The sequence below is a fragment of the Falco punctatus genome, assembly GCF_963210335.1.
Source record: "Falco punctatus genome assembly, chromosome: Z".
Taxonomy (NCBI): Eukaryota; Metazoa; Chordata; class Aves; order Falconiformes; family Falconidae; genus Falco; species Falco punctatus.
In genome coordinates, this window is record NC_137586.1 from 39325466 (window position 1) to 39345822 (window position 20357).

At 36.4% G+C, this 20357-nt stretch overlaps 1 protein-coding gene across 2 annotated transcripts in view; it reads left to right on the forward strand.

Moving 5' to 3' along the window:
- Positions 1 to 20033, forward strand: part of LOC308057123 (uncharacterized protein) — a 49329-nt gene extending 29296 nt beyond the window's left edge. Inside the window, exons 12-14 of one of the 2 annotated variants that reach the window (XM_080373354.1) lie at positions 119 to 270; positions 917 to 994; positions 14838 to 20033. In XM_080373354.1, coding sequence (XP_080229480.1) covers positions 119 to 270; positions 917 to 981 — 217 coding nt within the window. In that variant the 3' untranslated portion in view covers positions 982 to 994; positions 14838 to 20033. Of the gene's footprint in view, positions 1 to 118; positions 271 to 916; positions 995 to 4273; positions 4558 to 14837 lie in introns of those variants that run through there. The other variant, XM_080373353.1, reaches the window with a different exon arrangement.
- The last annotated feature ends 324 nt before the right edge of the window (positions 20034 to 20357 follow it).

Here is a 20357-nt window from a genome sequence, read left to right on the forward strand (position 1 = left end):
TTTTTACAGGACGTTTCTTCCTCATATTCTGTGTAATTGCACCTTTCTTGTGGTTTAAGTAACCAGTTCCTTACAAGGTCTTTTTTTTTTTTTTTTTTTTTTTTTTTTTGAATGACAGGGTACAGCTCTCAATGACACTTTTCAGAAATCTTGGGAAAACAAAGTCTGATTTAGAGTATGTTGAAACAGAGAAAATTGTGTTTGATTGTATCCAGACAGGGGAAATCCCTAACTGGATTAAAAGGGATTGTCTTCATGCAGCCTTGACAGGTGAGAAATCCTTTTGTCAATTCAGAGAAGCCTAATTATCCTCAGCCAACTCACTTTTGAATATAGGAAAGCACAGTACAGCAGTAAAAGGTGTTTAGACACGTACTGCTGCCATGCCATAAGGTATCCCATAAAACATCTTCAGTTATGTGCATTCTAATGAATTACTATCTGAATTTTAATACTGGGTCATTGTTTGTAAACATATGATTTCCACATTCACACCACACTGTTCATCTTTTCTCTGATACCTTTTATCATTTTGAGTCGTGTCTTTTGCATATAGTGTGTAAATGTTTCAGTGAGTGTCCAAGGTAGATACATCCAGAATCCCCCCAAAATGTAGCAGCCATGCACTGAATGCAACAGCAAATGTAGAATTCAGAAGAAAGTAACCTCTTTTGAAGAAAACTTAAAAATATCCACTGCATGAATTTAAGACATTGAGCTTTTCTGAGAGGACCAGTAGAAAATTTTTTTCAAATATTTGGCTTCCTGTTTCTATGATTATGCAACAGAAAACCTGTTTTTGGCAGTTTAGGCAGGGAAAGGAGAGCAGTTTTGAACTGTCTGAATGACTATAATTTACAAAATTTAGGAAGCTATATGTTTATTGTATGTGATTATATAATTACTGGAACTCCAGAAAACCCTGCAACATACTCTGAGGAGACAGAGCCACCATCCAGAGGAACTCACACAGAAGTTTAAAATGGAAATCAAGGTAATATATTATGTATTATGTATCATACCACATGGTTTTAAATGTGTTAAAAAGCACCCTCCTTTTCCTAACTATTCTAAAGGGATTTGAGATTGGTCTGGATTATGTCCTGTAGTGTCTGTCTGCAGACCTTTTTCCAAAGAACAAATCTCAATGTGAATTACATACAAATTTCTGCAGGTATGTACCTGTAACCCTTAAGCACATTTACATTAAAGAATAACATAGTTTTGCTAACTGGTGAATTATATGGTCACACTTTCTGTGTATGCAAGGATAACCATATTCTATTTTTACATCTGTATATCCCTTTTCCTGTTTACAAACAAATCTTTTTATGCATCTTAATGGCCCTTGATGTCTATCACAAGTAAAGGTACACTGGAATCATAGAGTAACTTAGGTTGGAGAAAAATTTTAAGGTAATAAAGTCCAACCATTAACCTCACACTGCCATGTTCACCACTAAACCATGTCCCTAAGCGCCACATCTACACACCTTTTAAATACCTCCAGGGATGGTCCCTCAGCCACTTTCTTGGCACAACTTGAAGCTGTTTCCTCTTGTCCTATTGTTTCTTTCTTGGAGTCAATCAGGTATAAATTTGCTTGCACATGGGTGGGACGCATCTCACTAAGTTTCTACTGTCTAAAATGGGGCATTTAACATGTCTTTACAAGCAGTATACACAAAGAGTTGGCTCCAAAGGGTAATTTTCTTCTGTGAAGCACAAGCCTCTAAAATTAACTTTATTCTGTCCCATTTCAGTGTACTGTTCAGTGGTTATTTTAAAGTGCTGGCTTTGTACCATAGTAAGTGTTTTAACTCTTCACCCTTTTTTCTTAAATTTCATTTTTTATTGAAAAACAATCATAGATATGAAGAAAAACTTAAAAATATAAAATCTGAAGTCATAGTTCTAATCAATCAAGGAACAAGTGAAAGTGAAGATGCCAGTGGTTATTGTTGAAGACAACCACTTGTCTCTAACAAATGGTTGTTGAAGGCGATGATATCAAGTTCCTGGAAGAAAATGCACACTGCAGGTTTAGATACCAAATGTGCACTCTTGGTTCTCAAGATAGGAACCTGGGGTTATGAGTGGTTCATTTGCAGCAGTCAACTGAGGCAAGTCCCTAATGTTACTGCCTATATGCTAAGTTGAAAACGAGTTTTATTCCAGCACTTACCTGGTATTCAGAAGATAACATCCACAAACTTTTTCTTTTTTTCTTTTTTTTTTTTTTTTTAAACTGCATGTCTTTTCATTATGTGATGCTTCTGAGTTTGAATTACCTATCTGAAAGAACACTTTCTACAGATGAAGCATATCAATGATGGTGCTTTTATGCAAACAGATTGATAAGTGTGTTCTAAATATGTACTACTGGGAACACAATGTCTGTTCCTGAGAACCATTAATGTATTTATGGCATGTTTCAATTAAGCTGTTAGTACACTTTTTCTGCAGTAAGACCATTGGAAGGGGATTCAAAAGAAAAGAAACAAGGACATAGATGTCACTAAAATATAGATGCATTGTGGGGGACAATGCTCAAGAGAAAAACCACTAGAGTAGGTAAAGAAGAGGGTGATTGTGTACATTTAGTATGAACATACCACTCCAGGATGCAGCACCATTTACAATAAGTCCAAGAATTAGACAGGACTGGACCAGTGTCAGACCACAACAGGGAGACAAAAAACCCAAAATATCTGTTAAAACTATATACAAGCTATATGAAGGATGCACACATAGACAACCAATTGATTTTCTACTGCAGTAAGAACTTTGATGTATTTAGTGATGAGATGGTAAGGGCAGTTTTAAATTGGCTTTAAAGAATGTAATTCGTGTGATGAACCAGAGCTGTTATGAGTCAAAGTAGTTTTTTGAACTGTGTTGCAGATTCAATCTGTCTAGCGTAAAGCAGTTGTATTTTTTATGTCTAGTAGTGTAAAATAAAATAAACTGTCCAAAAAGAAATAACTTTTTAAATTAACTTTATTGGTTAGCTTTGTTAACTATTTAAATAACCCTTATGTGAAGAGATTATATTTGTGATGAAGGTTTGACACAATTCTTATTATTCTTTTCCTAACCTTTTTAAATGTCTGACTCCTTCCTTTACTTAATCTCATGTCTATGCAAGTTTACTGAAGCAGTTTCATGGCTTCATATGCAATTGGTCAACTTGCTAGCTTTTATATCTGTTTTCAATTCTGCAAGAGAGAAAAAGATTCATTTATTTGCTAGGCAATTGATTTTTACTTACTGTTAATGTCAACATTAAGGCTGGGAATTTAATTTAATTAGAATTATTCACCAAACAGCATTTAAAATAGCAGCTGATACATACTTTAATTAAATTAACCAATATATTAAAAGTGACAAAAATAAGAGTAAGAGCAAAATGTCATTTCATTTTCATTTTATTTTTGTAAGAGTAGTTCAAGTAAAGGATGTGCTGAGATTAGGGAACTGACAATTTGTTTCTCATCTCCTTGGGCCAGATATTTAATTGTATTTCTGAAGCTAAAAATGCAAAAACATGTCTCTCACTAAGACAGTCAAGATATCTAGATCCTATTAAAAGAACTGAAAAATGAAAATTGTACTAAGTAAAGTAGGTTTTACTTACTAATGTCTTAGAGAACAGGTGAGTAATTGGATTGTTTTCCATCAATTCTCATACTTTTCTGCTTTAGTTTTATTTTTAAACTGAAAGAATACCAGCTTTCACCTTACCAGCTCCCAAACTGCTTCCTGGTTTGGAAGGGATTAATGCATTTTAGTGCATTTAAAAAAAAAAAAAATACCTTTAGTTTAAGCAAGATAAAAATTGGGACTTAAACACCAAAGCTGACAAAAGGGTACTTATGTCATTTAAGACATGTGTCCTCAGTTGGAAAAAAAAAAAGGAAGGGGGGGGGGGGGGGGGGCGGGGGCGGGGGAGCAAGAGGGGAGGAAGTAAAGAAAAGAAAAAAAGAAAGAAAAATCCACTTTATTTTTAAGGAATTCCGACTTTTAGTATTGTACAAATTTTTCCTGGTTTGCCCCTCTAAAAGATGTTCATGGTGGTACATCACAGCAGCATTATAAATCCCTGATAATTTTATTATACTGTTCCTCAGATACATGGAAAAAAACCAAACAAAAATATGAAAAAAGAATATAATCAAATTAAAGGCTGGTATACCAAAATAAAGAAATAATCATTATTTAGGAAAATCACACTGTCTAGAAACTTCATTTAAAAATACTTTTCCCTCACCAGGGAAGAACCATCGCTGCAGAAGACAAGTACTCTTTAGGAAAACTTCTAGAAAACTCTTACTTAGCACATCTCATCTGTTGATCTTAGCTATCCAGGACACTCATTTCCTAGGTTGGTTAGTTTGTCCACCTTGGCAATGGCTTTCTCATTGTCTCTGTCACTGACGAAACTCTGGTATTACCTTATATATCTTTTTTGATATCACTGTTCCAGAAGAAATTTGACATTCTCTGTATTGTTACAACACAGAGATGCTTTATAAACGAGACTCTTTTCATCGTAAGGTAGGTTATATATAAGATAAATGCAGTGCTCATATGTGAGGTTCTCAAATCTTTCATGTTTTTCAGGTATCTGCAGCTCTCACATTAACCCTTCGCAGTCTCATGTGCTTTCTCTCTCATGTGAGATCTGCCACTGAATTAACTTTTAGCTAACATAGAAATCTTAAGCTCAGTAGACAAATGTATTTCTACTATGCTCATTTGAGCAGATGTAAAAAGCATTCATGAAAATTAACATAAAATAATATTTTGCCTTAAAGGAAGCATTAACATTCTACTTCTAATCCAATACTAATTTTACAGCTCTCTGACTGTTGCTTGTTTCAGTTCTATAGTTCTGGGCTTTCATCTTTTCTTATGTGCTTATTCCCTATATAGAATGATGGAAAAGATATTCTAATAATAAAAAAAAGAGAGGCTTCACAGTAAGAATGCAAGATAGTGGCAGCATGATGCTAAGTTAGTTGGACTGACAGAATATATAATTTAGACAGGGTTGGGGTTTTTTTAATCTTACACTAGATCATTTTTTTTTCACTGCCCTCACACCTTTTGCAAAAAGAGAGTGGGAAAATGGTTATCTATGACAGGAATAGTAATATCAGTGTTGTTTAATAACATCTATCCAAAAAAGTCTATGGTTTTCTCCAGCTAAAATTCAGACACATGTTTTCGAAACAGTGAAGTCATTCATTTATGATTTTTAAAACATTAAAGGCAAATTTCTGACAGTTTTCATTCCTTCTCATGTTCCACAGAAAACATGCCTTTGTGTGGTGGCAGAACTGTTCATCTTCTAGAGAACTGTATCTTACTGTACCTAAATGTAAAATCACCTCAGCTGAAACGGTCACTATCATTAGTGGAAACACGTGCCTCCGCTTGGATGCTCTTCACTGAAACAGGTTTCCCTCAGGTCTGGCCCTACTTGGCCTGACTGTGACGCAAGAGAAGAAATGGGAACTCCTTTTCAGTCCTGGCTTCCCCTCATCTCATCCTTCAGCTTTTTCCTTGCAGTTTCTTGTGAAAATCTTGCACTTTTTAAACAGGTAATCCAGGGTAATGCTATCTTGTTCACCACACAGAAACAAAACCAAATACCTTAGACATTACCTGAAACAAATAACAGTAGCTTCCTTCTTCCTAGAGGACAAGGCTTCTAAATGGAAATTTGCTGTCGAAGTCTAATTTATTTGGCAATAAAATAGGCACATTTTACTCTTTTTTTTTTTTTTTTTTTGTTACTTACACTTTCTTTTTTTTTTGTTTACTTGAAGGCCACAACTATGTTAGAGAATTAGAAAGTGAACTAAGAGTAGAAGTCAGCTAATGTAGCCCTCTAATACACTTTAACAGCAAAAGAAAAGTGGTACAATGTGTAATTAATATTGTTAATGTGAAAATGAAACTGGAAAAGGTGGGACTGTTAACCTTAGGGTATAGTCCTCAGTGTTTGCCCTACAAAACTGTATTTTCCACACACAAGTCGCATTCTCTATATGTCAACTGTACAGAATATGACAGAGTAATACAAGTAACAAAGAAAAGGAAGAATTGGTGCAATTTTAACTCATGACCTTGTGTCCTTATTTTGTGAGGCAGTCATTGAATGAAAGGAACAATTTTGAAGATAATTCTGTTTAAAAGAACTAGCATTTTTGCTCAGGCTGGCAGCCTATCACAAGCAGGCTCCCCCAGGATCCATACTGGGCCCCACAGTGTTCAACATCTTCATAAGTTACCTGAATGACAGGACTGAAGGCACCCTCACTAAGTGTGCTAATGCCACTAAGCTGGGTGGTGAGGTGGACATGTCAGAAGGGAAAACTGTCTTTCAGAGAGACCTGGACAGGCTGGGAGAGTGGGCTAACGAGAACTGTATGAAGTTTAACAAAGTGTAAGTCTGTCCTACATCTGGGTTGACATAACCAAAGAGCCCAGCACTGGCCACAACCTGTGTGGCTGGGGAGCAGCCTTGATGAGAGGCACCAGGGGGTCCTGGGGGATAACGAGCTGAGCATGAGTCAGCAGAGTGCTATTGCAGCAACCAAGGCAAACAGGATCCTGATCTGCATCCTCAGGGGGGGTTATGAGCAGAGATAGAGAGGCGATCGTACCGCTCTATTCAGTGCTTGCCAGGCTGCACCTGGAGTACTGGGTCCAGTTCTGGTCCTCACTGTTCAAGAAAGACTGGAGAGGGTAAAAGGAGGAGCAGAAAGATGATCAAATGGCTGCAGAGCCTGTCCAATGAGGAAAGACTGAATGAATTAGGTCTCTTCTTGCTGGAGAAGCGCAAGCTCAGGGAAGCCTCATCACAGTATTTCAGTACTTACAGGGCAGCTACAAAGAGGACAAAAACTCTCTTCAAAAGGACCCACGTGCCCACGTGGAGAAGACAAGGGGCAAGAGGCACATGTTGCACCAGTAGAGGTTTCATCTCCACATAAGAAAGAATTTTTCTGCAATCAATCACTGAACAACCTCCCCAGCAACAGGCTGGAGTCCTCATTGCTGGAGTTTTCAAGATGTGATGGGACAGGGTGCTAGATAACCTCATCTAGGTTCCATTTCTCATGGAAGGTTGGGTCAGGTGGTCTTTTGAGGTCCCTTCCAACCTGGGCTGTTCTGTGATTCCATGACTCTGTTGATGTTAACAGTCTAGTGTAAGGCCAGAGACATGCTGCACAGGAAAAACCCTCTGCTCCCACTGGCTGCCAGACGTGTGCCCTCAGAAGTCCTGGTAACTGTCTAAGGAAATTGCAGATGGGCTCTGGAGCACATTTTTGGTTACATTCCCAGTGGAATTCAAGACTGCTGGTAATAGTGATTTTTTCCTATGATATGCAGTCAATTAGCTATACAGTGATAACTTCTGGTACCATTAAATTTGTTGCCCCTCCCTGTCTATTTGATTCCACTTTAATGAACAGAAATCAGATAAAGGCAATTGCAGAGAGCTGTTTTTCTTCTTGTTGTTGTTGGTTGGAGACTTATTTAAGAGCACAGAAAATTACCGCACAGTCTAATCTGTTTGGGTAGGAGCCTGATTTTCTTACTTATCTACTTAAATATTTTAATGACTGTAAATTTAGACAGTGCATGTTTTCAACAACTTGTCTGAGTCCAAGTTTTATTCTGTTCAATCAACCCCTTTCTTAGCCTTTCAAACGTTTTCCAGTTATGTGTAATTTTCAAATTGCATGTGCTCTGTTCTAAACTTCAGCTGAAATTCTCATTGCTGTGAGTGGGAGTTACAAGCATAAGCCATTAGCAGGACTGTAAGTAGGTTAGTCCATTTCATGCCTAGTGTACTATTCAGGGCTTTTTGCTCATGTGTGTAAATGTGTCCAGACTGAATACTGGCCCTATTGACTTTTGAGTGTTGACAATAAAATTATCAGTGTCCTTACAGCTTTTCCTAACCTGAAATCTTTTTCTGTTTTACAATCTCTGTAGTCCCAAGATTGCCATTCAACTCAACCCATTTGCTGTTTTGTCTGCCTTTTCCACCTGTATGCTTAAAATTAGTTTTAACTTATTTTTTAAAGATAAGGAAGTATTTAAAAGAATTGTCATCAGTGCTAGCTGTAAAAGAATAGTTCTGGTTAGGATATACTATAAGAACTTCTTTTTTCTGTTTGATATTGGTTTTCTGTTTAAGGATGCTGGAACATGTTAAAATGTCAAAGTGCTCCTACTATGCTGTCTTGTGCTTTCAAACAATGAAAGAAGGAAGAATTGAGGAAGAAATTGAAGAGTCCAATAACTGACAAAGTAGTAAAGAAAACCATACTTTTCTGAAATATAAGCATAACTGCCCCAGATATGCTTCCACGTCATTGACAGTGGAATCAATCTGCTCATTTGTCAAAGTTGCTTCCCCACTTCGACTTTTTTGGTCTTCGCATAGTGCAATCAGAGTATCAGTAATATCTCAAATGCAGTTCTGCAAAGCAATATGCGGATTATTTGTTTATTCTTTAACATAGGAAGGAGATATAAAAAGTGCATTTTAAATAGGAGATGATGAATTTTTTCAGTACACTAACCCCATAACTCCTTGATAAAGCCAAAACACAAAAAAAAAAAAAAAAAAAAAAAAAAAAAAAAAAAAAAAAAGTGACAAGTTTAAAATTCTTTATTTGAAATTAAGGAGTTCTTGAAGAACTAAGAACAAACCTCACTTGAACATAGGAGATACAATGTTCCTGAACACTCTTGTTCATGAAACCTTTCCTTGTTTTGAACACAAGTGATGTTTATCGTCAGGAAGATGATGAAAAGCAGGGAAAAGTTCTGCAGCATTGCTACAGCTAAAGATCTGCACAACCTTATGGATGACATAAAGAACTGTGAGGAACTCACCATAATTTTAATTGTACCATTTTTCAAGGCACAGGTTACAGAAGACACTCGCTATACATCTGGTGAGGAAACTAGCAAGATCAAAGTTATTCACTGTGTCTGATAGGTCCCTAAATACTCTCAGTCTCTGAAACTTCAAAGTGTACCTGTTCTTGCAGTAGACAAGAGTGTGATGACAGCTTTCTCAAGGCATTTTTTGCAATGCCCTTGTGGACATTCCATCCTTCTTTATATTTCTTATTGAAAGTCATACATCCTTAATTTTCAGTCAGAGAAAAACTAAAGATCTGATCTGCCAGTAGTGCTTTCTCCTGGTGTTTCTGAACCCTGCTTAAATATGTCAATGCCATGCACAACTACCACTGGGATGAATTACAGCTTTGTTTGACATGTCACCATATTTGTCTCTTAATTTTCTTGCTATTATACGAGGATATCCTCCTGCAAGCTGCAGCAAATTTCCAGTAATCAGCCAAGGGGTTGGACCAGAGGCTTCTTCATCCTTTTCTTACGTGCCTTCTTCCACTTTATAGTTAGAGACACCTGCAAATCCAAGCAACTCTACCATCTCATAACTGTGCAACAGTGCTGTGAAAATTTCTGCATATGATAGTTTCAGAAATAAAAAAAGTGTTCAACATAGTGTGTGTCATGGCACACACAGACCAGCTAAGAAGCACACATGCTTGTATGAGAAGTAAAAGAAAAAACTAGCTATTGCCAGTATTTTTCATAATTCTGCTTGTACTTGATAAAATTCATCCTGCTTTAAGACAGTGTCTTATGCACTGCATGAAGCCCTTGAAGTCGCCTTTATTTTCCATATTGCTATGAAGCTAAAAATATAATCAAACTCGTGCATTCAGCCTAAAATAAAATCTATCTCTGTTTATGATTTTTTGTTGTTGTTATTTTACACTACCAAAAAAAAAAAATATAAAGGAAGGACAGTTTTGCCTGTGAACATAAATTTTACAGTTTTTGAAGAGGAGATGTAGCAGAAGCTACCATTAAGCACAGGCGTATTGCAGATTTAAGGTAACAGCTGGACTTACAGATATTATCTACTTCTTTCATTTTTATCAGGTGAAAAACTACAGGTTTATACAGGCAACACAAAGAAAGAGATCCTCAGTCAGTAATAAATTTGTGATAAACTTCAGCTGCCCTCACAACATAAAGGTGTTGCTGATGGGACACAATATTCATTAAATAATGAACAATTTGCTTGAATCTTTTTCCACTGTATAACTCTCAAATGTGCATCAGAAGCATGTCTGTTCCTATAGGCAATTGACCTCCAAAGGATATACCACATATTCTTTGATTTTTCTCCTTTTTTTTAGTTACATGAATTATTATTCCTCTCAGTGCTGCTCAAATTGCTGTTCATTCCCATATTATCTTGCTTGACAAAAACACGTGAGCATATGCTAGATTTATAGGTTTTGCTATTATTATATGACAGTTCAGTTAGAAAACCATAAAAATTTCAAAATAACAAGCCATTAGAGAATTAAGTAACAAATACATTAACAAATTAACATTAAGTAACAAATACATCAACAAATACAAGTTCCTCAAACCTCCCTTTTAATCTAAATTAATAATTTTTGTATAAATATTTCTAAATTAATATGGTCTCATGCAACAAGTAAAATTTTATAATTATATAGCACAGAAGAAATATGATCAATACATTATCCAGAGTGAAGCAAATTATTAAAATCAAACAATTGTAGAAATATGAATAGATTAAGCATATATAAACAAATATTTAAATAAACAATCCAGCCTTACTCAGTCTAACCGCTGAAGAAATACAGTATTATAAATGCAATCTATATGCTCTTTGAAACTATTATTATTAATTTATAAAGAGTGAACATGTGTCAGTGTCACTCCTTTTTCTGTTCTACTTCTTTTATGGAGGTATACTCTGTTAGGAAATAATTCCTTTTCAGGATTTCAGTGAGAAAGCATACTGACTTATTGCATTGATGGAAATAGGTTGTATGGATTTTTTTAAATTACTTTTAGTTCATTTCTAGGTTTTATTCTATATTTTTTGTACTGAAACACATCTCCTTTTCTAGAATAGAAATACTAAAATCAATTATTTTAAAAACTTGGTATTCTGTAAAAAGTATGAAAAATGCGACTAGAAAAAACAAATTTTCTTTGATTTTGAACATTTTCATAAAATACAGAAAGCTATTCTTTTTTTATCTTATTGGCTTGTTACCAGTGGATTTAGGATTGTATATTCAAAATGTTAAATGGCATCCGCTTCCTTCCAAAAATTTTGTGTGATGAAATCTGAATGCAGAGGGTTTTTACATGTTTAAGTGTTGGATTCTTTAATGTATAAACATTTTCCTGGTGTGAACAGAGGAGCTAGAAAAATGATATTTTCCTCACACAGGAGGTTGCACATCCATAAAGATGGAAATAAATGCTACAGATAGTGTGTTGCTACTTCAATCATTACAAAGCACGGCAGTAATTCAGCAAAATAAAGAGGCCACTCTCAGTTACGGCATTCCTAAATGTCACAGTGCTTCTACTGAAAGCTCTGCTCCTGATTGCTAGGCTGAAAGCTATGTTTCCAGGGCCTGCTGGAGTATCAAAAACTGCCATGACCCTTCTGGGAATGATGTCAGGTCATCACAAGTTGAATGTCGTGCCTAGGCAGGATGTGAGGAGCTTTGCTTTTGTCACAGCTGTTGAGGAGCCTGATGACAGTTGCATGGAAGTTCTGGGCAGGTGCAGGAAGGATGAACACAGTTGTGTCAGCATATGTAAATATTTGCTGTCATGGTCTGTGGCCAGTGGTAAGGCAAATTTGGAGGATAATAACAGCTGGGGGTACAAAAGGACTGCAAGGACTTCTGTTTTCCCCTCCATAGAACAAGTCATTTTCTGCATCTTCTCCCGAATGGCAAAACCTGGCATTCTCTGGCTGTGATTTGACAACAAAGGAATAGCTATGAGCATCAAACATTATCTGAAGGTTTCTTAATACTAGGCCATTTCATTCCTACTTTGAATGCATACAACAGTTTGCAATTCAGGGAAGCTCAAGCCCTTGTCCTCCTTCTATGCCAAGCAAAAGTGCTGTCCCATGCTCCCCATAGTTACTGTTTGTGAAAATCAAACACTCGGATTTTCTGGTTGGGGAATGAGAAATGACAGAAAAGATCACTTGCAAAGCAAGCATGCCAGACTATAGACAATATAGAGGCAATGCAAGTGTTTTCTGAAAGTGGAGTTATATTATTCACGGAATATATTTTACAGTATTTTATAAAAAACATAATGGTTCAGAAAAACAGAAAGAATATTCTGAAGTACCGAATGTATATCAGCATTTTTTAGTTACTTTTCCAAGTAACAATATTTAATAATAAAGAAAGAACTATAATCTGCCTGACCACTTTCTGAATTCTCTGTTTGTTTCTCAGGCCATAGAACTAATTTTCATGCAAGAAAGTTTCTATAAATGCAGAAATATTTTTCAGAAAATCTTAAGGAATTATATTAGAAGTATAGACTTCACCTGGCTTATACCTGTACTGCTGGAAAAAAAATAGAATATAAGGAGATTACTCAAACCAAGAATATATTACAGATTTAAAAATCACTTTATGTTTGTGTTCACAAATGATCTCAAATGAAGACAAGCTTCCTAAAGAAAAGTCTGAAACCAAAGCAATGGGTACAGTCTTGAGTGGAATAAGCAAACAGAATAGAAACACACAGATAAAATTACTGAGGTCTTCCTAGCTGTTCCCAACCCCAGGATACATAAAATCTGAGCTCCAAAGCTCCTAAAAGTCCTTTTTTCGTTGTTTTGTTTTGTTTTGTTTTGTTTTGTTTTGTTTTGTTTTGTTTTGTTTTTAATCTGTCTTTAGAGCAGCTGGGGTTTCTCTTTTTTTAATGGTTTTGGGGAGGTTTGGGTTTGTTTGTGGTTTTTTAATTACATTTATAGATCTTAGACATTTAGCTTCATAAAGCCATGTCCAGCTAAAATATTCTCCCATACAACTTCATGGAAATACATACTTGGTTTGAGAAATATTGCTCAGGTTCAGCACCCCAACTGGAAAAAGGAACAAGTTGTCTGGGGATATCTTGCTGCATCTTTGTTTTGTCCACAGCTTCAAAAATGAAACAGTAGCAAAAGCATGACTATAGAGAATATAGTCTCTAACATAAAGCAAGGTAAAATTAGTACTCAATCCTTGAAGATCCTGTGGACATGTATGCAGCCTAAATGTAACCTTATATGCTTTACAGTCCCCTGTGGCTGTCACCATAGTGGAAACACCCTCTAGCAGAAGGTCTATGCAAGAAGACATTTAAAAGCAGGAAAGGGAAAACGGGGGGAAAGAACATGACGTGCTCTTGAAATGGATCAATAATAGGCAGAGTAGAGGTGCAGTCAGCCTCTGGGTCATAATTTTATGTAACAGTGACAATATTTGATATTTGATTATGACACATTCATATTGCTCAGAAAACAGATCTCTGTTAGCCCAATTCCTATGCAAATAGCCAATGAATTACCTTATTTAATGCAATTTTTGCAGTAATCTGCTTCAGCAGCTGAAGAGAGGCATTTGAGTGAGGCTTTTTCTCCCAGTGTAATTTCTAAAGTATATTGAAATAGAAATACTTTCATTGTCTCAAGTTACGAAAAAACCCTGTCAGACTGATCACTCTTTTTGTACACCACAAGGAGGTGCAATTGATCTTTTTTTTTTTTTTTTTTTGGCCTTTTTGGTTTTCTTCTTTCTCTCTTTTTTTTTTTTTTTTTTTTTTTTTTTCCCCTCTATTAAATTTCGCCTACCACACTTTAATGCCAATTAATGTCCCATGAACTTTGATGGTTTTCATTGACATTTCCTTTTTGGACTTAACGTAAAACAGTAGGTAGTCAATATTCCTTTTTTTTTTTTTTTTTTTTTCCTCTTAGCTAATGTAACTGTGACCTATTCTTTGGATAGCACAGCTACATGATTTTCTTATCAGTGTTTCAGTTTCCTTGCAAATCTTTCATCCCACTTGCTGTTTGAGCTGATGCAGGAAGAAAAATAGATCATGAGAAAATTCCCAAACCCCCATCATGATGCTGAGAGATTTTTGCTTGTAGAAAGTGTGGAAACCCCATTATATTGGATTTGTAATAATAAAGGATGAAGTTCATAAGTCTGCACTGTAAGAATAGAGTACTAGTTCAGTGTGAGGAGCATTTCTGGCTGTCACTTCTATTGAAGTTACAAAAATTGCATTATGTATTTTGGATCAGTTGTCATCCATTTTGCTCTTCAATACAGAAGATGAAAAATACCTTCCATCCAACTTCCGTAGTGTTTGTCATCTGCATTATGCAAGTACAATCAACTACAGTCTGATACAGCAAGTTTAAACAGTATTTATACGTAAAAACATTAACCCACCAGACAAAATCCATATAAATACAAAATTGTATTTAGTTGTATTACTATAATGCATCCTGTGTGGTAGAAATAAAATAAACTTACTTCCTTTCCTGAATTTTGTCTAACATTCATGATTTTACAGGTATGGAAAACACAAGTTCAAAACACAATGTCCTAAAATACTTGCTGCTCATAGCAACACTAATAGAGTTGAAGATAACAAGTACACAAAACACTTTACAGACTCTGAGATGATGTCAGAGCACTCTGTGCTGTCACTGATGGCTTTTCACATTGGTGCACAGTTGCTATTTCTTCAGTTTCCTTATGATGACTACTGAGAATCTTAATTGTTAAACTCACTTCCTATTTCTTTCTCTGGAAAAGTGTTTCTGCCTTTCAATCTGAACAGTTAACCAATCTTCTTGATTCAGCAATTATATTTTTTTTTTCACTCATACTTTTCAGTAGGTGGAGAACCAGAAGGTAGAAGCAGGATTGCTACAAAGCCATTCCTTGAGCATACCTACAAAAACTGCACGGATGTGCTGTTTCCCTTAGAATTTGAGTAATTGTTCTTCTGCACACAATCCCTTGCTTTGCTTGGTCAGCACTTTGTCCTGAATCTCTTAGCATTTCCTTTGAAAGACACTCTATCAAGACTAATCTGACTGAGATAGCAATATCTTTGCTCCAAAGCTCCCTCAAACAGTGCCTTAGCTATCACATTTTTGTATCAATATTTAGCCCCCACTACTCAGTTTCCTCTCACACCTGTCCACGTGTTTGGAGTGAGCTGGCTTTCATTGTTTCAGCTATCTGCTCTCACAGCTGAGCTTTATTGTTTCTTCTATTTACTCTGTGTGAAAAGTCATGATTACATTGCCCTGTGACTTTTCACTCAGCTTTTCCACACAGTAAAGTTATATTCCCTTTTGTTCCTTGCTTCTGTCATAATTTCTTATTACTAGCCTTTCTGAGGTTAATAGACTCTATTAACTCATCCTCCCGTTATGAGAACAAATTTAATAATATCCTGTTGTTTTCAAATTTTATCTTGTTGGTTTAAAATAAAAACTTCAGAAAACCTGATTTTTCATTTTCTTATCCTCAAAAGACAAAAATATATTTAGAAGAAATGTGAGTTACTGTTTGTATTTTTACAGAGTAGGTAATGATCATGGACTTTAAAAAATCATTTGTCTGGTAAAGATGGGATAAGAACTGAAATCCTAACCCCCAGCTGATGCAAGGTTTCGCTCCATGTCCCTGCATGTTGATTGCCGCTCCAAACACTTCTATTATGGATACCAGTTATTTATTCTATATCTAGGAAGTAATGCTGGATCCTTTCTTATTGCCTGCACTTGTTTTATGACAAGTTGACCTGATCAATCTGTCTTAAGTCAGTGTAAACCTTAACTACTGCCCAACAATGACAACTGCTAGCAATCATTGCAGTGATCACTTCGTTCTGTAAAGAAAGACCGTTTCAACAGCTCTATGCCTGTGTTCATTTACTACCCCAAAATTAAAATAACATGTTTGCAGAAAGCTGAAGTTGAATTTGTGCTTGTAGTCCACATCTCAGCTTCAAAACAACTGGATCACCACAACAAACCAGAACCTCTGCTACTTTCTGTCAGGAATCTGCTTGCAGTTTCCCCACTCAAAATGAACACCAAAAACATTGCCTTGAGTGACACATCTAGCACATTCAGCACACTAGCCTGTCTAAGGAGGTCACACTTACTAGATGCCACTTCAGGGATAACCCTTCCTGCACAGAGGTGGGAGCTGCTGTCATCAGGGGAGATACCCCTTCTGCTGCTGGCAGCTCCCATCACTGTTTATGCAGGCATATTCAGTGAAAAGGTTTGGGGAAGTAAGTGCTAGTTTTAGCTGTTTAATAGTCCTTGAAGTTGCAATGTGATCATTTTTCAGCCTGTTCAAATAGATGCTAATTTTTGCTTCTCATTGACAGTTAAACAGATAAATGGCAATCAGTTCTTTAACAGATTACGGATTATGAGAAACCAGACAGGTTAACCATTTCCTCAAAAGTCCAGTCCTCAAGCTTAAATAATTCTGAGGCAAGGGTTTAATAGCTGGAAATAAATACTTCTCTGTCATATGAAAAAAAAAACAAAAACAAAACTGATGAAAAATGTGTGTTGAACTAGGAAACAGATGAAGTTCATATTAAAGTAAATTCAGTTTGGGATTATCAGTGGTCCAGAAGCAATCTGTTTGGATACAACTACATGGCCAAAGAGCTTTCTCATTTACTGGGAGGTCCCAAGCCACTGCACTTGTTTTCAATTTCTATTCCAAAGCAAACTACTGAGCTGCTTCCGACAGAAAATCCAGGTGGGGTCTAGAATACATCCTTCAGGGAAAAACCTTGTGAAATTGTGAAGAAACTGCACTTTCAGCACAATCCTAGCAGGGCTCATTCCTTCTTGGCTATTACCTGGGCCACAGATACTCTTGGAGAAGAGGGAACCAGCTTTACGTTATTTCAAACAATTTGGACTGAATCTGCATACACAGCAAATGGCACCTTAAAGGCATGGGGTAGCCAAGCACAGTGTGGCTCAAGCCCCTCTGCACTTCAAAGGCTAGTCTTCAGCAGTGTGGTCAAAACCCAGCGGTGTGGTCAAAATTCAACCTGGGGGCCCAAGGTTTCTCTGGAACAGGTGTTTTAAAGTGTCATGACATAGCATGGTAGTTAGGAAAAGGAGGTTTGGGTTTTTGAGGATTGTATAATTCAGAAATACAGTGTGAATTACTCCTGTCTTCAGTCAGAGTAAAATGTGGAATACAAATAGTGGGAAAAACGGAGGAAGGAGTGGAAATCCAACTTCTTTCCACACCAGGTTAGTTAAATAAAGATCCTGACTGAAGTCTTGGATTGAAGTCCCAAGGATCAGGATTTTCAGATTTTAAACAACTTCATATATTGCCTCAGCTTTTACAGGTGTTTTGGAAATACAGACCATGGAAGTCTGAGCACTCCAGTAAGCCAGCAGTCAGGACTCCAGGCAGGATTTTCTTCTTGCTTTTGCCTTTGTAAAACATTTTGATTGACATTCTTTCTTCTGAAAAAAAAAAAAAAAAAAAACACACCAACAAAAAAACCAACGCCTTATTAGGTCAGTGCAGTGCTTTGGGGAGAATTTTGCCTCAGGCTAAGTTCCACCCCCTAAACTAGAAATGCAGATCTAATGCTTCCAAAGGTAAGGCATACCTCTTCCTGTGTATTCATACAGCACCTTCTCAACTGTGACTCCTTACCTTTTTATTTCACATCTTTAAGCATTACTGCACTGTACTGGGAATGCTTGCTGGAAATGAAAGCAAATGATTTCTACCTTGTTCTGCAGTCATGTTGGTAAAAGGGTCACAGCATGTTTTGTCACCCAGCCTTCACTGGAGTCTGCTGTAATGCATCCTCAGTGGATGCATTCCAAGATGTTCTTATCCTCTAAACAGTTCAACTATGTCTAGTCATACTGTAACTATTCTTCATCTCAGTGCAATACAGATCACTGAAATGAAGTACTTCTTGCCCTTACATCCTGCTCACACCTAACCACTACATAAGAAAGAAAGTATAAGTGGTGTCTTACCACCCTACTTTGCATCATTCCTGGAGAAGTCATACCCTTAGAGAAGAAATATTGCAGCACCCAGATTTTTACCTTTAAAATCATCCATTCAGTGTTGCTAGTCATTCATTTTTTGCGATGCTCACATCTTAGAGCCCAAAGTTGCATGGCTACAAGTTAAGCAGCAGTAGATATTTAACTTCAACATTTAAACACAGATTATTTTAAATCTCTGGCAAAGTCTTCAAAAAGCCTTTGTGGCAGGAGTTCTAGTTTCTATTACTTTTACGTATCTCATTATCTGAGTTTCTTATTTACTTTGCTGTGCCACAGATGTCATCTATGATTTCTGATTCAGCACAATATTACACTACTTTTATACTGAATCTACCACTATGCTTAGTGAAATGGAGTTAAGACAGTGGTGTTACCAATTTTTCATGAACTTTTAATTTTAAAATGTTTAAATAATATCATTATCAACTAATTTAACACATATAAAATAAAAACACACAGACAAGTCTTATATTGAGTTTAAGTCTGGAAATGTACCTCCCTGTGAGCTGAAATCAGTGCAAAACTTTATAGCTTTTAGTGGTATAACAAAAAGCAGATGCAGAAGACAGTCCAGAAAGGTGAGTAAATCATTAACAGTCTGTGAGCATGAAAGTGCTTTATGAGGAGATTAAGGCACTCCCAGACATTGCTCAAATAAAACACCAACACAATTTTACTTTCAGCAGATATAGAACAAAGTTCATTCTTATTTATATTAGCACCTGAGCTTAAATTGCAGTTAAAATCATCACACCACCACTACATCAGTATCACTTCACTGATGCATTATTTATGTAAAGATCTGGCTAAAAGTGTGATTTCCAGGTATCGCTGCTAAATATAGGCAGTGTTTAAGCTACATATCAACACACAGAGGTAGCTTTACAGTTGTGCTCTGTCTGTATAGTCTTGACTAGGGTTCTAAATATTTCACATACAGATATCACAAAGACAACCACAGTAAGCAACTGTGAATGAACAAAGAAAAACATTCAGATGACATCTCATAAAACTGACACGCTTCTACAGAAAGGATAGAAAGTATTTTCAATAACTGCCACCTGGTTCATCTCTATTTGGAATGTCTAGAAAACAGTGTTCCAATAGCCCAGAAATCCAATGATGTCCTTAAAAGTATTGACAAAATGAAGCTGATGAAAATTCCAGAGTCAGGCTTGTTTTTCTGGAGCATGGTCGGGCTGGTGCAATGAATTCAGAATCCAGACCAAACCTTTCCTTAAGTGTAGTGTCTCTTCATTGCTTCATTCATGGTCTATTCTCCCATGACTCCCTATAAAGGTGAGGATCTTGTCATGATGAAATACTGGCAGTTTTAAACAAAATTGAAAATACAGGCACAAATACAAAAGGTGTGCTGCTCTGATAAGGAAGTTGTGTAGAAACTGTTGTTGGTGATGACACAGTCACCTTTGTTTCCTCTCTGTGTTAGTGAATTCCATAAGAATCTAACAATATCCAGAAGCATGGCTGCAAGCAATAGAGTAAGGCATGGTTTAAGAGCACTTTAGACTGGAAAAACAGTAAATGGCACAAAGATTTGTAACTTGTAATCCCCAATATATCATTTATTTTTCTTTCATGTTTGATGGCAGTTATTAGTCTTATTTAACTATAATCTTCCATGTTGAGTAGAGAATTCTTATTGAAATAGTTTAAAAATAATATTTTTAAATTAACAGCAATAAAAAGTATGGTAGCCTGATTCAAACAACCTTCATGACTTTACGAATCATCTTCCTTAAGCAGTATGTGTTTCTGTGTTTGAGGCAGGGAACAGTGCAGAGAGGTATCAACACATAGTGGAGATGAGAGGTTTTGGCACCCCAAAATGAAGGACTTGAGTAGCAACAGGTTGAGGGTGGGGAGGAACAGGATGCCCATTCAACCTTGTCTCTCCTGGACTCCAACGTCATGGAGTTAGAACAACTGATAGTATTTTATTATTTAGGTTATAACAATGGCTGGCTGGCTGGCTGGAAATGGGTCTCTGCATGTCCCTGTCTCCTGGTCCTTGGTCAGGTAAGCTAATGCTACATTTCTGTTTACACATATCCAGAAAACCTGGACTTTAAGGCTAAAATAATTCTACTTTTACTTTTAAAAGTGGTTGAAAGTCTGTGGGATATAATGTATTATGTGCCTTAGTACAAAGGCAATTTACTAAATACAGTTTAACGAAAAACAAGGCTGCCTGCAAAATCACCCTTTCTTTTCACTTTTTTCTGTTTTAATGTCTTTTTTTTTAATAGATTTTGCCTATGATATAATGTTGGTACTTGGCCTTTATTCTTTAGATGTCTTC